Source organism: Juglans regia, chromosome 5 (genome assembly GCF_001411555.2).
Source record: "Juglans regia cultivar Chandler chromosome 5, Walnut 2.0, whole genome shotgun sequence".
NCBI lineage: Eukaryota > Viridiplantae > Streptophyta > Magnoliopsida > Fagales > Juglandaceae > Juglans > Juglans regia.
This window is the reverse complement of record NC_049905.1, coordinates 19,606,404-19,625,245: the sequence shown is the minus strand read 5'-3', so window position 1 is coordinate 19,625,245 and position 18,842 is coordinate 19,606,404. Positions and strand designations below refer to the sequence as shown.

Below are 18,842 nucleotides of genomic sequence, written 5' to 3'. Positions count from 1 at the left end.
ATAGAATGGATTCTGTTGTTCCTCTGACTGCTTTGAGAGGTCCGTCGTCTCAGATCACTGCCCTCCTCCACAATCAACGTCAACTTCGCCATCAGATCGAAGAAGCGGTTTTTTACATTAATATAAATGGCTAAGAACAATAGAATGGATTCTGTTGTTCCTCCGACTGCTCTGAGAGGTCCGTCGTCTCAGATCACTGCTCTCCTCCACAATCAACGTCAACTTCGTCATCAGATCGAAGAAGCGGTTTTTTACATTAATATAAATGGTTAAGAACAATAGAATGGATTCAAGGAAATTGTATTGATAACTGGGTATTGTTCTTCTCCAGAGCTGTTCTCACCCGTTTACTCAAATTCAAACTGAGATTTACTTTCCATAAAAATTTAGACAAAGACATGAAGGCAGTGAAGTAATTCGACAAAATCTACTAAATGGGAAGATTGATGGTGTGATTATGACCTATAGAATGCAGGAAAAACCAAAACAATTTTATTGAAATGAATTAGCATCTACAATACTCAATTATCTCTGTAATTTTCTGAAAATGCGAGTGGATATTTACAAAAAAAAAAAAAAGACTATTCAACTATGCTCTCTCACACCTACAAATCTGATAATCTACAGAATATCTAATGATAGATAAATCTAGACAAGGTAATTCAGCCCACGTAACAGGCACCGCCCGCCCTGTTGTTTCATGATCAACCTCATCTGTTATCATTAAATAAAAATATAATGACCTGGATTGGCATCTATATCATCAAGGCAGGATGAACTTCGCCGCTAATGCGCTACTTATGTGGCAGTGATTTCAAATCCATCTCTGTACTGCTCTATAGCATGATGAGGCGAAATCAGCATCTCCAAACTAAAACATCCTCGGTTTTAGGCAACAGATGGTTTAAGTTTCCATTGAATCCCCCCCCTCTAGAGAAATTCGTCAAGAACAATATCGGCAGGGTCTCCAATCCAGGCCCGGCCTTCTCTCCATTTAAACTTAACTCTTAGCTTCCCATTAGCATCCACTCCAACCACCTGTCCCCTGCTAGCATGTGTCTCCATTCCCCATCCCCACCTAGGTGTCACCAATCCTTCCCTAAATCTGACCATGTCACCTACCTCAAATGCTCTCGTCTTCTCCACCTCATATTCCTTGCATATCCAGAGGGACTCCATAAAGCAAAACGATAGCCAAAGTTCCCCTTCCTCCAAGCGGTGAACCACACCAACACTTTTGGGAGTAACTTCTCCCCAATGATAAACCGGTGTCACCACAGATGATTTGACCCTTACCCAATCTCCAACTTTTAATATCTCTTCCTCCACCAGCTCCACTTCTGATGGATCAAGCATCCATGCCTTCAAGACATTAGGAGTGTATGTCCTTAGTTTTCCATCTGCATCAACTGCTGTTAGAGAAACGATGCTAGCATGTGTATAACCTGACCACCCAAATCGTGGATCTTTTATAGTGGATTTCACCCTCACCCGATGCCCAGTTGCAAACCTATCCACTCTTTCTAGCTCTGAAATATGACCTGTCCATAATTCCGACTCTCCACAGAACCCAACAAGGACGGTGCCATCCCACCCATCTCCTTTATACCCTATTCCTTGTACAACACCAATGCTACCAGGTTTCAAGGATTTCCATTCAGTGGCATCATTATTTAATCTTACCCATTCTCCAACCTCAAACATCTCCTCTACCTCAAAATCTGCAGGATCTCCTCTCCAATAAGCTGACAAATTGAAGAATGAAACTCTTATTTCTCCATCAGCACTTACAGCAGTTACGACACCTCTTGAACTGGGGCAAGCACCTCTCCACCCCCATCTTGGTTCTATCAATCCAGCACGGAACCGAACATGCTGCCCGATTTTTATGTGAGCAACTTTTTCAACTTCTGTGCAGTGTGCAATGAACCTACCCTTACGAAAACAACTAACCAACTCTAAATAAGAGTAATCCTGTAAGCTGTGAACTACTGCTATGGAAGAATTGAACTTATTGTCTTTCCCAACAGTATTCCATTCATAAACTGGTCTTGTTCCCATACATTGCTTCAACCGAACCCAGTCACCAACTGCCAATCCTGATAACCTTTCTGCATCACCGGGAGCAACTTTCCACAAGCTCACTCTGCCAGCAACTCTCACCTAGAAAAATTTTCAGAAGCAACTCTTTATTACTAATTTGAAGAACTCAACAGTTACCAGTTCACCTCACAACAAAAAACTAATACCAACAATAATAAAATGACGAAAAAAAAGCATACTCATAAAACATACTCACATTAAGGGTCCCATCCATGTCAATCCTTGCGATTTTCCCTGAGGTAGATGGAGTTTCATTTGACCACCCAAGTACTGGCTCATTGATAGATGGCATCACTCGGATCTCTTCTCCGGCTTCAAAAGGTGAAACCTTCTCCATATCTGTCATGGAGCAAGAGAAAGTCTTGCTCTTGAAACAGAATGAAATGCCCATATCACCATCCTCCACCAAGCTATGAATTATTCCTATACTGTCCCTGGTGACATCTTCCCACCCATATTTTGGAGAGGGTACTGAAGCTTTAACTCTAACCCAATCACCAACCTGCTCATTTTGGAACGTAACAAATAAAGAAAGGATATTACCTTGCAGCGTTAACTGTAAGCTTCAATAGATGTTACTTGAGCATATGGGTATACAAGTCACCATTAAAGAGGGGTTATTACCTTAAAACTCTCCACCTTTTCCATGTCTGAAGGATCAGCTCTCCATGGCATGTGCCGTTTTGGTATATCAATTATCAGAAGACCATTACTCTCTATGTCGCTTATTTTTCCAACACTATGATGTGTCTCACCATCCCAAGGAAATCTGGGTTCTGAAACAGATCTCTTTACACATACTTGGTCACCAATCTGTATTTGTACGCAACATATTAAATTCTAAGAAAAGATGAGAAAAATAAAGCAAAAGAGAAATGGAGTTTTTTTTTTTTGAAAATGAAGAAAGGGGAAAGGGGGTAATGAAAATCAACTTCTACATAGAGAGAAAATTCCTAACCCTGAATGGGATGAACGGCTCCAATTCCTCTGGTTCACAAAGCCATGGGCTTGGTAAGTAGCTAAATTCTATCAGAAGACTACAATCAGGTCTAACACCATAAACTATCCCAATACTACCAGGGATGACAGCACCAAAACCATGCTTTGCTGTGTGCAGATTGTGGCAAACTCTAACCCAGTCACCAACCTTGAACTGTTCAACCCTTTCAAAATCTGCAGGATCAGCCTGCCATCCCCTAGATGCACCAGTAAATCCAATTCGTATGATTCCATCATCATCATCAATACACAGGACAGTTCCAATGCTGTCATGTGATTGTCCACGCAAGTCATACCTGAAAACATGACAGTATACTCTTCAAACGCTAAACCTTCAAGTGACTTCAGGCATTATTTTAAAACAAAGTGGTTGAAGTATACATAAAACCGATCTCTATAAAAAGTACATGGATAAACAAAACTAATCATGCTTCCTGAGTACAATAGCTTAACTCCGACATGATTATGGAAAGCCCATATTGTTATTTGTCATTTTGGAGTATTGCAGATATATAATCAATGAATTTTAGGTTGTGAAAATTAGTATCACAACTAACCTGGTAAAGTCAAGTGGCTCGGGGACAGACAATGCAATTCAAGTTCCCTTAACGAAAAGATCAGAGATTTAAGTAAGAGATTATGGTCACTCCTGATTGTGTGGTCTGGAATGCAATGCACTGTACTCGTGTGCACTATATAGCCCTTCGGGGTATAGCACAGATGAGTTTATCATGTCCTTTATATATATACATATGATTAGTTTATCATGTCCTTAGGTCATGGCAATTAGTGGTGATGACCTTACTATGATGAGGATTAGCAACCATGAAGCATGAAGCCTAAATTTTGAAGATGCTTAAGGAATGGAGCACCAATCAAACCTTGGCTTTTCAATGGCAGCCTTAAGTTGCACGAGTTGTCCCCTATCCAAAGGGATGACTTTTATAACTTCATTGATCAAGACAAGAGCTACTCCAGTGCAAAATGATACAACAAGGATGTTGCCTTCTTGGACACTTTGTACGAAACCAACACTCCCCTGCCTTGCACCTCGCCAGCCATTTACGGGGGTTGTCACACTTCTTTTAAATTTCACCCAATCCCCCACTTCAAATCTAAAATATCAATCAAAATACAAAATAAGTCCATAAAAAGTTTAACATGCTTTAAGGAACCTAACTGTAGTATCATACCATCAGTTACTCACACTGTTGGAGACAGATGAAGTCCCTTTCTCATAAGTGCTTCCATAAGATCTTCAGAAATCCATTCTCGTGGTAGGGCTTCCAATAAGTCACGCAGTGTCTTACCACTGTTACCGGTCACAAATAGATTTTCTCAAACATTTATTTAGCACAACTCACTGACTCAGTATCACATTTGATAACAATGCTTTAACCATGTACAATTTACTTGAAGATGTACAAGCCAAGAATCTTAAAAATCCCTTTGAGAAGAAAACAGAATCAAACAACCTTAATGAGCTAATACTTGCCTGTGGTTCCTTACTTCAAGGGCAGCACCTGGATACTGCAGCATAACTACGATGCACTCAAGACATTCCCGTATATACTTTGCTGCATCAGCAGCTATATGAAAAGCATTGTCACCATCATCATCCTGATTACGATTGCCATAAAAGACATCAGTTGATAGACAAGCCTTACATACAATAAAAGAAAAAAAAAATGAAGCTTTTACACACTTCTATAAGAAAGCTTGAGATACAAATTAACCTTCCACACCAAACTTAACTACTGAATTTGAGGGATAAAATTATATTAGTGTTACATAAAGATTATGCTTTAGATCTGTACAGCTATCACATACAGTGAATGAGGTGGGGCATGCCAGATTGTTCCAATGATAAACATGGACACTTCTCATATCCAATCCCATACTCACAACTTCATGTAAAAACATAAGGAGTTCAAAAGGCAGGAGCTTAATATAATCAGAAACAAAATTCTTATGAGATGGATTCATATTACAAACATATAATATATCATTATCAAACCTAAGCATATATGCATAAATATATCTGCGTGTCTGTATGCGATTGACAACATATTTTTTCAACTAACAAGATTTAAAAAAAAAAAAAATCATTTTTCTTGTCAGAAATAAAGGTTCATTAGATTTTTCAAAAATGATAATAAACACTACAACAGAGAATAGTTATTTTTTTCATAAGATAGGTTTTATTAATGATCAAGAAGAAAGAAACAAAAGCATTATCGAGGTGCATAGGGAGTATACTTCAAATACATCTAATGAGAGAAAGAGAAGAGATCAAGAATATCCTGTAAGCTAAGCTAGGAAGGCATAGGTGGGCTTTCATCCAATGGTAGAATGAATTATAAAAAAAGCTTTGAGTTCTTCCATGGTCCTTGTATTATCTTTGAAACTTCGATTTTTTTTCTCTCCATACACGTCACGTTAAGCAAATCGGGATCATTTCCATAAGGTCTTGTCATGATCACTTTCATACTGTCCTTTCCAGCATGCTAATAGATCCACCATCTATCTAGGCATTACCCATATTAGCCTAGGCTAAAAACTGCTTGCCACAAGGAGGTAGCTACCACATAGAGAAGCATGCCAACCTGTTTATAACCTTACAAGTTTTAACACCCTTTTCATTATGTAAATGCATTCTCCATAACTGTGAAAAAGCTATTTAGCTGCTTCCATGGTGATCAGAGCAATTCTAGAAGCATCTATTTAAGCTGAAACAGCAAAAGGCCCTCTATTCAAGTTCTGTTACAGCTGAAAAAGTACAAGGTCTTTTCCTTAAGCGTTTTCCTTTTAAAGAATAAAGAAAAAGGCATCAAGTTCAGTCCATACCACCAGGTTTTGGCCATGAGAATTGTAACAAAAATATTTACATGAGTTGGCTCTTCTACTGGTGGATGTCTGGATGATGCCCGTCAAAGTGATCAAGACCAATCACACGACTGTTCACATCTGACCAATATTTTGCAGTCCTCTTTATTTTAACATTGTCAAATGATTTTTTGTCATGAAGAAACTCAAATGCAGTTGGATAACTGACCTAGTTAAATCAAGATAGTTTTACGTTCCACACCATTCTTTTATGAGTACTTTACACGCCAAATGTGCAACAACTATCCGTAAGAATCCAATGTATCTGTACTGTGCTCAGGATATAATTAGCAAAGGTACATTTTCCTCCAACAAGTAGCATTATTTAGGAAAGCCTTGGATGATTCACTAGTACAAAGATTCTTATCGTATACGTATTTCAAAGTAAGACTATAAACAAGAAGCAAATAGAACTCAGATCGTAGCTCAAAGAAAAAAAGAGCCTATCCTTTTTGGGAAGCTATTTTCCATTTATGGGACAGAAGACCATTTGGAGGAGCAAGGCCCCAATGAAAGCAGCCTTCATTTTTTGGATGGCTGCTCTCGGGAAGATTTCTACGTTGGACAAACTGAGAAAGTGACATGCCATGGTGGTAGAATGGTGTTGAGCATGTGGAAGAGAAATTCGGGAATAAGTGGTTCATCTATTACTACACTGTGACACAGCTGGCATGTTGTGGAAAGCTGTTTTTAATTTGTCCGGGCTAAATTGGGTAATGCCTTAGAAAAGTGGCAGATCTTTTAGCATTCTGAAAAGGGCAATTTGTAACACCCCAGCCCCATGGGAAAAATAATTCAGAGTGGGTGTTATAACAGGTGATCAAGAGTGCCAAACCCTACATTGGCTACTTACTACATGAAAATAGGCTTTATAAGTGAATTTTTTTTTTTTTTTTTATAAGTAGTCTTTATAAGTGAATTTAGATGTTGCTAGTGCCTTCCTTGTGTCGTACACAGTTTGTTGGGTCGTTAAAATCGTTTGAGAGTCAGTATAATGAGACCTTGTAGAAGATGATCCCAGTTTGCTTGATGCGATCTATAGGGAGGGAAACAATGATCTTATTTTGAAGATGCTGCAACCGAATATCTTAGAGCTCACTTTTACAATGCACTACACCATTTTAAATATACTTTCTTATATATCATTTACACAAGTTTTTTCTATTCTTCTCATTCACTTTTTAGGTGTTTTTGTTGTATACCCTCCTCCCTGTACTTCGACTATACCTCTTTCTTTTGATTAATCATAAATAAAGCTCCTCTTAATTTGAAAAAAAAAAAAAATCATTTATAGGAATCATCTTGAAAAGTGGCAAAAAAAAAAAAAAAAAAAAGAAAAAAGAAAAAAAAGGTCCAACAATAACACTTACGTGCATGAGTTAGATGTCAAAAAGTGGTTTCTTTATGGATAGTTTACGGCTCTGTTCTTTTAATGATAAATATACAAAACTCTCTTCTCCTCAGCATGGAGACAGATATGTCATAGACTAGACACACTGATATAGTTAAAAAAAACTTGAGATGAGACGCTAGAAAATGCTAATGCATTATATGCCACCTATCTAACTATTATTACCTTTTAATGTGTCTATAATTGCAAATTGTATAAATATAATTGTGCAAGTGTAACCAATACATACCAAGCCAAAACATGTGCAGTAAACCTTTCATTATTGTCTATACTTGTAATTGTGCTCCCAATGTATACTTTAAAAAATCAAATCCTAATGTTCAGGTAAATGGTCAATTTCCAATTTAAGCGCATCATCTATGTAGTGGTCTCCACTATGGCATAATGGGTAAGCATCAATTTCACTAATACTAACATCTTTTTATCTCCTTTTCACTTACTGCTTCAGGAAATGGGTACAACTCCCTCGTTGAAGTATCCATATAACAAAGAAGTAACCATTATTAACATTAAATTTGCTTTGTATGCGTTTTCAAGCTTGTTCCTAGAAATTGGGCCTTCCATAACATCGCAGGAAAGTTTTGCACATCAATAGCAAGGCACTAAAGTCGAATTACACCACAAGGTTACATTACATCAACAGTTGTAAAGCACCATCATGGCCACCGATAATGTTTGACTGTCCTTGGCAACAATGCAAGTTCAAGGCACATTTGGGTATTCATCCAAACATTTATCAAACTATAACGATGGGATTGTGAGCATCTTCACCATCTCATTGAAAAAAAAATTGTAAGTAACAACGATTAAGGTTTCACCAAAATTTTACAAATAACAGTAACATCAGGTATAGAAATGTATAGGACCAACCTGCATATTGCAATCTGCTCCAGCAGATAATAGTAATTCAACACAAGGTTTTGCACCCTTTGCCAATGCCAAATGAAGTGGTATCGTATTGTTCACATTCCTGATGTTCACATCGACTCCAGCATCAAGAATGATCTACAAAAAGCAAAGCAACCATTATTAAGAAAAGTTATTGATCCAGTGCCAAAAGTAATTTCAGTAAATTGAAACTCCATTTAAGAATTAAATAACTAAAACAGTCACTAATTACACACACATACTAAAATAAGCACAGAGATGGTAGAGAAGCCCATCAAATCACCTTAACCAACTCAACATCATTGGCCATGGCAGCCGTATGCAAAGCCGTTCTAAATTGTTGTGTATCTTGAGCAGTTGGGCTTGCTCCAGCTGCAAGCAGTATTCTTACCAGCTCTCTACCCTCTACAAAGATTAGTACTATTAAAAACATAAGCGATACAATATTTACTAGACAGAGTAAAGGAAAATAACTCTCATCCCAAGTACAGCACACACATTTGCTCAGCAGAAAAATAAAAGAATAGGTTTCATATATATACGCTTTTGATTTTTAACCCAATTCAAGTAACAAGTGTAATGTAATGCTGGCTTTGTATGACATATTAAATGCTGTAAAAAGTTAAAAACCAATGGCAGAGCATCATAAGACCTTAGTCTGAGCAGAGCTCAGGAGTTCAAAATAGGGAAGCAGTCATCCAGTTCCTGAGATGGGAAGGCCATAAAATAAATTTATCAGCATGTGTTGCGGCCATCCACAACACTAAAAGGAAGGCAAGCTGCAGCTTCCATTGCATATTAGATTGGAACAGACTTAATCCCATTACTTAAAATAAAGTACAGGGGATAACATATTTGCAGAGAACAAAGATGCATGGACAATTTTTTATTTTTTTTAATTTAGCTGGAGAACTTAGAAGAATATAGAAAGGTCCATATAGAATTTGATAGAAAGATCAATAGCATAAGAAATCAACAGTGTTTGACAACAATAAATTTCTGACAATCAACTTTACCTGTCTCACGATCTTTCTTTATAGCAGCTGCCATACATAGTGCAGTTCCAGCTGAACTTAGTATGTCAATCGCTTCAGAAATTTCTTTGGGTGATGCAATTTCTGCCCACCTCTTCACTATAGCAACATTTAAAGTTGATATACACAAATGCAGAGGACTGAAATAACAAAAGGGTAATATCATTCATCTGTTGAGGGAAACAAACAACAAAATGATAAAAATAATTTCTTTAGAAGTAAAAATTTTATTTATATCAATAGAGAAATAGGGTAGCCCAAGTGTATGAGGAATATACAAGAGAAGACAGACACCTATTGCACATGACTACATATTTGTTTTTTTTTTTTTATAAGTAAAATAAGTATTATTAACAAAGATGGGCAACAACTGCCAGTTACAAAAAAGTATGCCCTATTTACGAAGGCACTTTAGAAACTAAGAAATCATGAAGTTCCATGCCATTAAAGTCCACAGCACATGACTAAATATATTGCACAGTTTTATTAAAAATGCTATTACTCTTAATGGTAAAGTTGCTGTTATTATTGTGAGTATATCATTACTCTATTAGTATTTGCTTACACATGAATGGAGAGTAGGAGAGACAGGCACATAAGGTACATTCATGATGTAACTTTTAATTATTGTTGATATTTGAGATTTGAAGAAACAAAGAAGGAAATAAAATACTACATTCAATGGCCGATAGCAGTCTCTCAACCATATTGTAAAATCTACAACCCAATTCCAGAAAGAAGAAACAAGAATAAGCCTAAACTAGATATTGTAAAGTCCTGGGTACTTGGACAATGCCTTGCTTCTTTAATACTAATATAAAAAAAAATACTGTAAACATAGTTCTAGTTTTCTAAAGAACTAATGCCCTAATATACTTGCCTAAAAAATAGAATTCCTGGTCGATCACCAATCAATTTAAATCTTCCAAAATCGAAGAAAATATATTACACTTTCCAAACATTATTAGACCCACGCTACAAATGTTGACTACACCAATGAGAAAAAAGCAATATGAATGTCATGAAAAAGTAATAATAAAATCTTCGAATACTTAATATTATATACGTATATACAAGAAAAAAAAACTATTTTATAAGCTACCAATTAATCAAAGTACAGGGAAAGGAAGAAACCTTCACTAAGACAGTCAACAACAAAAATATTTTATGTTTTAGATCTACAACTATTTCCTTTTGGAGTGATCATGTCTACTATTATTAGAACAAAGCGATTTTATGCCTTTATAGCCTTTACAACATTCAAACTTCCATAGTTACGATGACATATTAAACAACACCATTTTGTATATAATAAATACTATCCAAGTCTCGGTAAAGCATACAGTAAAGTTTCACAGCTTTAATTCTTACGTAAGATTTTTTGAACTTGGGACACCCATCGATTTACAGCCCCCATTTTCCAGCACTACAATAGCACACTCGGTGAATTTCTTGGCAACGGCGATATGCAGTATAGTTTCACCATCAGCATCCACTGCAGTGGGATCAGCTCCCGCCAATAGTAACTCCTGTGATTGTTATTGAGAATTTGAGAAAAGAAAAAAGAAAAAAAGAATACTGTGACCTCAACCCATGGCTGGCTAAGAAAAAAACTTACACGCATACAAACAGGTTGCCCATAAAATGCACAAATATGAGCAGCAGATCGACCAAAGCCTTCCATTGATCTAGATAAGACATTAGCTGATTTTCTGATGAGAGCACGTACACATTCAGAGGACCCAACTGCTAAAGCAAACACTATTGGAGGATTCCCATTTTCATCTGGGACATCCACATCAACACTACCATACTGCAAAATAGCATCAACTATCTCCGGGCAACCCCGTCTACAGGCCAAGTGCAGAGCGGTTTGACCTTCAGCATTATGTGCTTCCAACAGAGAAATGATTGAGCTGCTATTGTTCACCGATGCAGACTTGGCAAGCATATCCCTGCATATGCAGAGAAGAGGAGAGATCAGAGGTTTGGAAGAATGACAATGATCCATAAATACATACAAAATAACTGATGCAGAAAAGGAGTGTGTATCAAAATGGACTGACCTAACACCATTCAGATTCCCTTCAGACACAAGTTGATGCAGATAGTTGCTTTTAACAAGGGAAATGTCCAGCACAGATGTAGGGGATCGTTCCAACAGATCTATTCCAGGACCATTAGCCAGTTCACTGGATTCCACAAAGAATGTTTCATATATCCAGACTACATAATTCTTAAAATTCAAGGTAAGAACATATATATTCACATTCCATCTTTGCAGCAGATATTTTTTTTTTATAAGTAAATGATTATATTGATATGAATAGGCATAGCCCAAGTACACAAGATGGTATACAAAAGGTCACACCTAGTTAGAGAGAAGTAATAGAAACAAGAAAATCATGGAAATCGAGGCCACGACAATCTACAGCTGTGGCCCAAAGAAAAAGAGTGCTAACAAAAAATAATCTAAGTTCTTCTAGTGAGCGCTCCTTGTCTTCAAATGTCCGGTCATTTCGCTCCTTCCATAGGCACCACATGATACAAATCGGGAACATTTTCCACACCGCTGAGATTTGTGGGAAACCTCGTAAGATTTATCCAGCTGGTCATGAGCTCTATCATTGTGGTAGGCATAACCCAAGCTAGCTCCATTCTATTAAACACTTCATTCCATAACATTCCAGCCACCTCACAATGCAACAATAAGTGATCCACATTTTCACCATTTTTCCTACACATACAACACCAATCTACTATGATCACCTTACGTCTCCATAGATTATCTGTTGTCAAGATCTTATCTAATGCTGTTGTCCAAACAAAAATGCCGCTTTGGGAGGCGCTTTGTTTCTCCATATCTTTCTCCAAGGGAATTGCGTATTCTGTGGTTCTGTAAGCGTCTTATAGAAAGAATGGACCGAGAATTTACCTTTACCTGTGGGTATCCACCACATCTTATCTACTCCTTGGGTTTTCTACCTCATATTGTATAGAAGAGCAAAAAACTCCTCAAAGCTGCCAACTTCCCAATCTTGGGCGGCTCTAGTGAAATTCACGTTCCATTGGACTAGTTCCCCCAATGACTCCATGCAATTATCCACCGAGGCATCTTTCTCACCTGCAATCCTAAAAACTGATGGGAATAGATCCTTTAGGGCTTGATCTCCACACCATAGGCCAATTCATAATTTTATTCTAGATCCATCACCCAACACCAGTCTAGTATGCCGATTAAAGGTCCCCCACCCTCTTCGAATGTGTTTCCAAATGCCCACTCCATAAGCCCCACAGACCTCCCTAGTGCACCACCTCCCCCACATGCTTCCATATTTGCAATCAATCACGAACTTCCATAGGGCTTCCGATTTCATATTGTATCTCCACAACCATTTCCTAAGCAAGGCTTGATTGAAAATCCTCAAGTTTCTAATACCCAACCCACCCAAAGAGACTGGAGAACATACCTTATCTCACTTGACTAGATGATACTTGAATTCTTCTCCGATCCCACTCCAAAGAAAGTCATGATACAACTTCTCAATACGGTTTGCAGCAGATTATGGTGCAGGAATATGGCTACCTGTATTCAGCAAAGTTAGGTGGCAATGGAGCTGATCGTATGTTGTGGATTCACATGGGGAGCAAAAAGTTTACTGTTAAATCTTTTTATAAGGCATTGACAGTCCACCAGCCCACATCCTTTCCGTGGAAGAACATTTGGAAGGTTTTTGTGCCGTCTAAAGTTGCAGTTTTTATTTGGCCAGCTGCACTTGGGAAGATTTTGAGGGGAGATAATCTACGGAAGTGGGGTATGGTGATCACATAGTGGTGCTACTGTAACGCCCCAATGGAAGGCCTAAACCACATGGCCTATACTCCAAAAAGACTAGTCAATGATACAATTAGAGCCTCATTGGAACCTTATAAAGAGCAAGAACTTCTCATTCCCCAGCAATGTGGGATCCCATACACCACCTACCCTTATCCAAATCATATGGGGTATCACAATTTACCCCCCTTAAATTCCCGACGTCCTCGTCTGGCCTGTCCATTGTAGGTGACACGGCTCAAGTCCCACATTTCTGGTTGGGATAGGCTCTGATACCATTTGTAACGCCCCAATGGAAGGACCAAACCACATGGCCTATACTCCAAAAGGACTAGTCAATGATACAATTAGAGCCTCATTGGAACCTTATAAAGAGCAAGAACTTCTCATTCCCAAGCAATATGAGATCTCATACACCACCTACCCTTATCCATATCATATGGGGTATCACAATCATTTGTAACGTCTCAATGGAAGGCTCAAACCATATGGCCTATACTCCAAAAGGACTAGTCAATGATACAATTAGAGCCTCATTGGAATCTTATAAAGAGCAAGAACTTCTCATTCCCAAGCAATGTGGGATCTTATACACCACCTACCCTTATCCATATCATATGAGGTATCACAATCTACTCCCCTTAAATTCCCGACGTCCTCGTCGGGCCTGTCCATTGTAGGTGGCACGGCTCAAGTCCCACATTTCTGGTTGGGATAGGCTCTGATACCATTTGTAACGCCCCAATGAAAGGCCCAAACCACATGGCCTATGCTCCAAAAGGACTAGTCAATGATACAATTAGAGCCCCATTAGAACCTTATAAAGAGCAAGAACTTCTCCTTCTCAAGCAATGTGAGATCCCATACATCACCTACTCATATCCATATCATATGGGGGTATCATAGCTACATGTGTAAAAGGAATGGGGAATCAATAGATCACTTGCTTTTACATTGTGAGGTGGCTGGGGAGTTATGGGCTGGTATCTTTAATAGAGCCAGGCTGAGTTGGATAATGCCTAAGAGTGTGGTGGAATTACTAGCATGCCGGAACAACAGGCATAATAACACTCAACTGGCAGCAATGTGGCAAATGATACCTTTGTGCTTAATGTGGTACTTATGGTCGGAAATGAATGATAGGTGTTTCAACAACAAGGAGCGTACAGCGGGGGAAATCTGAAATTTATTTGTATTTTATCTTTTTCAGTGGTTTTCTGCTATTGTAGGGGGGGGGGGATGTCCATGAGTTTCTATCTTCTTTTCAGCTCACTAGAATGTAATTAGGTGTCTCACTTTGTATACTTCCTGTGTACTTGGGCATTGCCTAGTTTCATTCTATTCAATAAAGATTCTTACTTATAAAAAAAAATAATGCAGGAATATCTATGCCCAGAGAAAAGCAAGCTCACTGGTCCACTTCCTCCAACCCCTAGCTAGCATATAATTAGTATTTAACTTGATGCATATGATAGTCCTATTTATTATTGTGTCTGTGGTGTTGTAAAAAGGTCATGTACTACCATGTGACCTTTTAATGAGTTCAGGTGGTTGGACTTATTACTACATTCGCGATGAAAGAATGAGGTTTTAGGATCATGAATTTCTATTATAAGTAGCCTTTCTTGAGTTATTGTCAGCAGCCTCATCATATCTGTTCTACAAATTTTCAGATTTGAATATTTCTTGGGACTCCTTGAGCCTAGATTTAACATATTGTTGTTAAACTTGAATCCTACTCTATTTCTGCTATGATTCTTTTGTTTTATTTCTAGGAAATCTTCTTAAGGTCTTGTAAATTAGATTGAGTTAAAGGTTGCAACCTTAAGCTATTGATGGTTTCGATAGAGGTCATTGAGATTAGGAGATTAAGGCCCGCAGATAGATGGCCAGGACAAAACTTGTAAATAGAACACATGTTAGTTAATGGCTCCATTAGTGCCCTGGTTTATTCGACAACAACTTCACCTACTGATTAGCAGTTCCAATTTCCTATTATATATTTAGTTGTGTAATATAGAGAGTTTCAGAGGATAATATTTTTTTGATAAGTAGTTTCAGAGGATAATATTTAAAGAAATCTACATATAAAAAAGGTACTTCACTTAAATAGAATAAACACATCAGGTGGAAAGGGCGGATTACTTACTTATTTGAACTTGTGGGACTGTGAGGTATTCGTTGCAAATGGCGAAGAAATATAGCAAGCATTGCATTAAAATTTGGTCTTCTTGATGATTTGCACTGTAAGCACTCTCCAATCATTTTCCACAAGTCTCTGGGGATCCCAACACCTACAACACTTGAATACTGTGGAGGTGGTCTTCCATCCTTGACAACAGCACGATAGATTTCTTCTGCACTTAACCCATCCCATCTGCAAACATCATCTTATGTAAGTAAAGAGAATTTTTACGTTTCAAAATTTACCGGAAAAACGAGTACAACACGTACGGAATGGAACCAGTGCACATTTCAACTAGGGCACAACCAAAACTCCAGGCATCTGACGCTTCCGATATATGACTCACATCATCCCTGAATATGTGTAGTGACTTCTTTAAAGGCTCCCAAGTTTCTGGAGCTGTGTAATGTGGACTCAGCAACGTACAATCAATGCACCAGTGCATTTTTGAGCACTCAGCCTCTGGACCAGGTCGAGCTTTTCGGCAAGAAGGTTTCTTCAGGATTATTGGAAGCCCATAATCAGAAACCACTGCACAGCCACTTGAATCCAGGACGAAATTGGATGGCTTCAGGTTCATGCATACTACTCCTGCTGCATGGAGTTCGGCCACTCCACGTGCAATGTCTGCCCCATATCTGCATTTAAGAAATTTGAACCAAAAAATTATACCAACAAACAAAGCAGAATTAGAAGTAACTTCCTATCCTAATAAGTTAGAAGGATGAATGAATCCAGTTAGAAGAAGGAATGGCTGTTGCAAATTAGAAGAACGAATTCAATTAACTATTTTCCAAGCAATTTTATAACGAGAGTAACAAGATATGGAACCATAATTTATGACTGGGACATATGCCAAGGATAGACTAAAAAAAAACACAAGAATCCACCAACCCACTATCAGCATAAGATAGAAATTTGATTCAAGGTTCACACAAAAGCCTTGCCTAAAATATCTGTCATAACTGCAACTAACATTGATAGCTCTATTGATGGCATTATGGCATAAATGATTTGTTCCTCAACAAGCAAATCTGTCCAGTACATGAGACGAGCTACCTCAACGGCAATTCCTCTTCTCAACACCAAGGGCTCCAGATTAAGATATACAAAGGTATGATAATGCGGAACTAGTTAATTTGAGGACATAACACATGATCATATTATCTGCTTTGTCATCATATGAGAATTTATCTCTCCCATAGAAGAAAATATAGCAGAAGAAGGCTCCTTAACTTGTAGCTTTCTTTGTTTGGATGGAAACATTGGGAAAAAAATACCACTTTAGAGAATCTAAGGAAGTAGCATGTTTTAGTGATTTACTAGTGTTGTATGTGAAATAATAATAATAAAAGTACGGAAACTTCACTGTAAGGTATCCAATGTGTTATGGAGTTCATTTTTGGCATGATTGGGCTACAGTCGGTAATGCCTCAACAGACAATAGATCTTTTGATGTGTTGGAAAGGCCAGCTGACAATCTACATAGTGTAATTTACGGAAAATCTGTCATTTTTGATGTGGTGTACTTGGTAGAAAACAAATGATCGGAGATTTGGAGATTGCAATTTCTCAGGACTTGATAATATTAGGCTGAGTGCTCATGTTTCTTTGTTTCTAGTTCTCAGGGCTTTCTTACTCTTTTTTTCTTCTGTCGTTTAGGTATCTCTCTTGTATACTCTTTTACTTGGGTAGCACGTCGTAGCTTTCGATTAATATTAATAACTTACTTATCAACAAAAGAAAACGCGAGTGCGCGCCACACACACAAGCTAAGCTCAACACTTAATTAGAAAAAGAAAAAGAAAATACTAGGCTCGGCAATAACACCGAATAAGTTTAAAATAATTAAAATCGTAAAAAAGAACATCGCAAATTAGAATTACTAAACGATTATGCTTCGTGCTAACAATTTATAAGCTTTTTTACACAGAAAAATATATGTGCAAATGAGAAAATTCTGAACATACACAGAATATTATGCTTGAACTTGTATAGCATGGTGCAAATTGGATTTGAGCGACAATTCTCATTACAAACGTCTAAGGCCTAGAACTTAGAAGAAAAGATAAGGTTTTACCTAAGGATTTGCTCGAGAGTGAGGCGGCCGCCACTGCGCCGCATCTCGGACTGAACTGAACCGTAACACCTCTCCATGACGAGGCACAAACGATCGCCCTGCTTTACCGCTCCATGAAACGCGCAAACGTTCCTGCACCACATCGAGGAAAGGCGAAGCTTCTCGAGCTCCCCTTCCACACAATCACTGTCCGCCACGTCCCCAATCTCCACCAACTTAACCATCACCTTGTGCCTACACCTCAAGGTCCTTAGCTCCCCCGACCACCTCTCCGCTCTGACTCCCCCACCCCCCTCCCCGATCCTCTTGATCAACCTCATCTCGTGATCCACACACAGACTCCTGCCCAATCCGGAGCCCCCACTTCGACAGCGCGGGCTCCGAGGAAGTGGCGGTGCCGATTCCGATTCCGATCCGTCGTCTTCCTCCTCGCTTAAGTCATCTTCGTCGGAGAGTATGGGAAAGAGGGAGTAGTTCTTGGGTAGAGAGAGGACGGAATTGCCAACGGTGGAGGGGTGGCGGCATTTGGGGCAAGAGAGGGTGGGTTTGGGAGGGGAGGAGTAGGAGGAAGAGGAAGAGGAAGAGGAGGGAGGGACGATGTGGGAGAGGCAGAGTTTGCAGAAGCAGTGACCGCATTGGAGCAAGAGAGGGGCGTGGGAGTCCTCGTCATAGGGAGTCTGGCAGATTAAGCAACTCGGGATCCGGATCTTCTTCTTCGAATTCGATGGAGATTTCTTCGGCATGACGCTTGGTTTATGGAATCGGAGTGGTTGTGAAAAATGAAAGACTTTTCTGGTTGAGAGAGAATTCTGAAGAAAAAGAAACCGGGGGAGACGGAGAGGGAGGGGTTGTGGGAGGTGGACTTGGACCTTTTATACGGTTTCATAATCCACGCCTCGGTAGGTGAGTATGAACTCTGCCTTTTTTTTAATTTTTTTTTGGCCACGACGGCAAAAAGGAGTAGGGAGAATAGGACCAGCCTTCAAGTACGTACGTACTCGTCTTAAATGCGTAAATATATATATTATTTAAAATAAATGATACTTATAATCGTATAAATATTATATAATTATTTTAAAAAAATATAAAAATTATATAAAAAATTAATTTTTTAATAACAGATTTTATTTTTTTTAAAATTATTTACAATTTTTATACTCTATAATTATATGTAATATTACTCATTATTTAAAAAAAAATAATATTTATAATTATAAAGTACCTAACTCGTAAGTGTTGTGTAATATTTTTGAATAAAAAGAGTAATTACAGAATTTACATAAAAAAATTAATAGTGACAATTGTGTATTTCATAATTATATGTATCGTTATTTTTAGGTTTTATTTATTTTTATAAATGAGATGAAATTAATTAAAATTAAAATTAAGTAAAATATTTTTAAAATATATTTTTATATATT

General features: G+C 38.1%; 1 protein-coding gene across 1 annotated transcript; it reads right to left on the bottom strand.

The window, feature by feature from the left end:
• Nucleotides 1–470: 470 nt before the first annotated feature.
• On the bottom strand, nt 471–18,282 carry LOC109007340 (E3 ubiquitin-protein ligase KEG-like). Its single transcript, XM_018986974.2, has 16 exons — nt 17,422–18,282; nt 15,611–15,979; nt 15,306–15,533; nt 11,388–11,513; nt 10,940–11,276; nt 10,693–10,850; nt 9,304–9,461; nt 8,571–8,692; nt 8,270–8,404; nt 4,598–4,722; nt 4,310–4,414; nt 3,984–4,217; nt 3,062–3,398; nt 2,728–2,916; nt 2,300–2,605; nt 471–2,163 (listed from the first exon to the last, which is right to left on the bottom strand). The coding sequence occupies exons 1-16, from the start codon at nt 18,162–18,164 to the stop codon at nt 931–933; spliced, it is 4,905 nt and encodes a 1,634-aa protein (XP_018842519.1). The 5' UTR covers nt 18,165–18,282; the 3' UTR covers nt 471–930.
• Nucleotides 18,283–18,842: the final 560 nt, after the last annotated feature.

Bases quoted from the DNA above. Each gene is read 5' to 3' on its own strand.
- LOC109007340 (XM_018986974.2), bottom strand. From the start codon at position 18,164: ATGCCGAAGAAATCTCCATCGAATTCGAAGAAGAAGATCCGGATCCCG. The intron at 11,514-15,305 runs GTAAGTAATCCG...TGTGGAATCCAG, and splicing joins AGTCCCACAAGTTCAAATAA to TGAACTGGCTAATGGTCCTG. The intron at 4,723-8,269 runs GTTGGTCCTATA...AATCGTAATCAG, and splicing joins GAGCAGATTGCAATATGCAG to GATGATGATGGTGACAATGC.